This window comes from Coffea arabica, chromosome 9e (genome assembly GCF_036785885.1).
Source record: "Coffea arabica cultivar ET-39 chromosome 9e, Coffea Arabica ET-39 HiFi, whole genome shotgun sequence".
NCBI lineage: Eukaryota > Viridiplantae > Streptophyta > Magnoliopsida > Gentianales > Rubiaceae > Coffea > Coffea arabica.
Genome location: NC_092327.1, coordinates 29,094,288 through 29,097,753, shown reverse-complemented (window position 1 = coordinate 29,097,753; position 3,466 = coordinate 29,094,288). Strand labels below are relative to the sequence as shown.

Sequence of the window (3,466 nt, the reverse complement as noted above, 5' to 3'; positions counted from 1 at the left end):
GTAGGAAACACCCAGGTAACAAAACAACAATGTTATGACATAACTTTCGAAACTTAACAATGTGGTGGAGTGATGTGAGTAGTTGTTATTTTTGAACAATGTCGTAAATGAATAGGTTAATTGATCTTTAATGATTTTGTTGGAACAGAATGTTTATTGGTACTGAGGGGTAAAAGGTATGTAATTTGGTGGCCAACATTGGGGAGGACAGGTGCAAAAAATTTAGTGCGCCAAGTATTTGCAAAATCGTGTGAATGGGGTATGGAATTGGTTGGGTAATAATATAATAGGGGTACTAGTTATTGCTTTGAACTTATTGTAGATTCTGTTGGCTAGCAATGGTTGGGGGCGGATTATAGTTTATTTGTTTGTGGTTTGTACATCCTATTGATTGTGACATACAAAGCGAAAAAAAGTGTTACAAAGATAGTTCCCTTAAGTATGTATCAGAGTATTGTATAAGAGACATTTGATATGAATAAATAGTGATGCAGGGTAAAATTGTTAAGCGGCGTGAATGTATATAACACTGAGATTGATAGATGCATTGTGGCCAAAAATGTTACAAGTTGTTTTAACTAGGCATGTTGGACAGCAGGTTGGATAACTGTTACATGCAGTGATTCAGAAGTTACAGTAACAAAACTGATGTGTAAAATTGCATGAACATATTGTGAACTTTCTAGTTATTGTTTGTTAGTTAACTCATATTTGTATAATCACAGGATAAAGAGAAGAAGAAGTCGATTGTTTGGAACTTGATAGGTAGGGCAGCAGACGACAAGCTGAACAAGGTATGAAAAATGATTTACTTGCGTTAAGTTTGACATACTGAATGTGAAAAAAGGGTTACAAGCTTTGCTCCGCTAGTGTGATTGGACATGAAGTTGGATAAGTGTAACACGCAGTGACTTAGCAATTATAATATAATAATTGCTCTATAAAATACTATATTACATAATTGTTCAATTGGTACCTCACAATTGATACATAACTCATATGTGTACAGTAGGACAAGAAATAGAAGAAGAGGTCAATTGCGTAAAAAATGATAAATGAGTGAGAGTAGATTGTAAGTGGAAGATGCCCAGCAGAATAATTAACTCACTATTAATTTTGGCAAACATAGTGTGGAACAAAAGTTACAAGTTTTTGAAAGTATTGTTACTGAGATTTGAAAGTGATGTATTATAGATGTTATTACTTTGTAATGCATTCAGAATAACTTGGGAAAGCATAATAGAACTGAAGTGCAGTTGTATAACTCTTAGTTCAGATGGCAGGAAAAAGATCGAGAACTTCAAGTGGCCAAGGTGGTAGAGATAAACCAACAGGAAAGTTTGGTGGCAAAGAACCCGAGGCTTCATCTAAATCACTTAATATGTAAGTGGCTAGTGTTTGTGTCTCGCAATTTGTATAGTACCCACGGTATCAAACACCTTCAACGCGTGCCCACATAAAATGCCTTCATTCTCGTATTTTTTGCAACTATAACGTACACTTAGATCATTCCGATTGAATACCACTATTCTTTCAGGTCCTCCATCATACCTCATGACCGCAAACTCCACAAACATCGTTGCATCTTGTTGTCTCAATATAACCATAGCTGTTGACTCGCCATATTCATTTTGAAATGTAACAAATATGGTTGGTGAATACGTCTCTGATGCATGCACAAGCATAGGTGTTTGCCTTAACCCTACCATGGGCAGCTTTTGCCTCATTTCATATTCTGCGATCAGTTCATTATATCTCTTTTCATCAACCACTCGATTGAAATGTCTAAAGAACTGCACAAGGTCATGATCCAGTTTCAAATGATTTTTAATTGCTGCATTTAGGCTTTCGCTAAGTTGGGGGCTTCGCATTCCTGCGGTCCATCTTTCTTTTATCATGCACCTTGCCCATTTATCACGAATTCTATATAACCCGGAGAGCCATTCATTATTTTCAAGATTGTGTTTCTTCACCATCGCCTCCCACACCCTATTGAATTGTTCCACTTCTTCAAACTCATACATGCAGGCACCAAACATGTATGGAAGATCACTATTTTTCTTGTAGTGATTGCCAAAATGTTTCATAAAATTACGTCTTATGTGAAACGTACATAGACCGTGAAATGTTTCAGGCATGACAACAGAAAGAACGGCTGTCATGGCGTGATCTTGGTCGGTTAGTATGGTACTTGGACGCTTTCCGCACATTGCTTCTAGAAATGTACCAAACACCCATTTGAAAGAATCTATCGTTTCATCATACATAAGGGCAGCACCGAATATCACAATTTGCCTATGCTGATTAAAACCCACAAATACTCCAAATGACCGGTATTCTTTATTTGTTTTGTAGGTTGTGTCAAATGTGACTACGTCTCCAAAAATGTTGTAGTCAATTAACATTCCTGCATCAGCCCAAAAGATATTCATTATCTGTTCTTCACAGTCCAGCTGTACGGCATGAAAAAAGAATGGATTCTCGAGTGTTTACTTTTGAAAATAATTCAACATGCTATCTGCTTCTCCATATTTCAAGCTCCTTACCCGTCTCGTTCGAAAATATCGTTTAAGATCATCTCGAGTATATCCCACATTACCCATCCCACCTACCTTCTTTCCCATAAGCTCATGGCTCTGTTTCAATGAAAGCCCAGCATCCTAGCTTATTTCAGCTTGGAATCCTTGAGCCACACTCACTTTTCTTTGTGATGGCATCATGTGCGCACATTGAGCAATGTGCAACTCATGATTATGCTCTAAGACAAGGTCATGCACACGGTATTTCATTGCCCATCTAAACAACACGATAACCATTTTAGCTCCACACCCTGTTTTCGTCGACGCTCGTGTCCTCTTTGGCATCACATCACCTTCATACTTGCGCTTCACACCTTCCTTGCAGCAACTATATCTCCTAGACGTGGTCACGCCGTCTTTGTTTTTATTCAAATAGTCTTTACGTACATTAAAACCCATTTTAAAGGCATACTTGTTGTAAAACTTGTACGCATCCTCTTCACTGTTGAACTCCATTCCTAACTCAGGGGTCCCATCTTCTGCCAATTTGCTGCAATTCATTACCTGTCAATTATGTATCAAACACCCTAATTTGCAACACTTCATGAATAATATATACATAAACGACAACATAAATGTATATTACTATTCATAATGTATTATGAATCACACATTACTCGTATACCAAATCCTATTATTACGCTTATCAATATGATTAATGATTCACATCACCTTGTTTTTACTCTAAGACAACGGCATTATTTATGTACAAATACAACTCCATGTACACTAACTTATATGGACTGTAATGTATTGGTCACACGATGTAAGTCTATTTTAATTGTACGTACATCCACGCTGGTGATTATATTTTGATTCTAGATTCTTTAGCTCACTGGGCCTTATGTCATTCATTAATGACAACCGCATAAGCCAACTCCACATTT

General features: G+C 37.1%; 1 protein-coding gene across 1 annotated transcript; it reads right to left on the bottom strand.

The window, feature by feature from the left end:
• Positions 1-1,391: 1,391 nt before the first annotated feature.
• LOC113709906 (protein FAR1-RELATED SEQUENCE 5-like) lies at positions 1,392-3,080 on the bottom strand. Its single transcript, XM_027232751.2, has 3 exons — positions 2,700-3,080; positions 2,547-2,636; positions 1,392-2,453 (listed from the first exon to the last, which is right to left on the bottom strand). The coding sequence occupies exons 1-3, from the start codon at positions 3,078-3,080 to the stop codon at positions 1,392-1,394; spliced, it is 1,533 nt and encodes a 510-aa protein (XP_027088552.2).
• Positions 3,081-3,466: the final 386 nt, after the last annotated feature.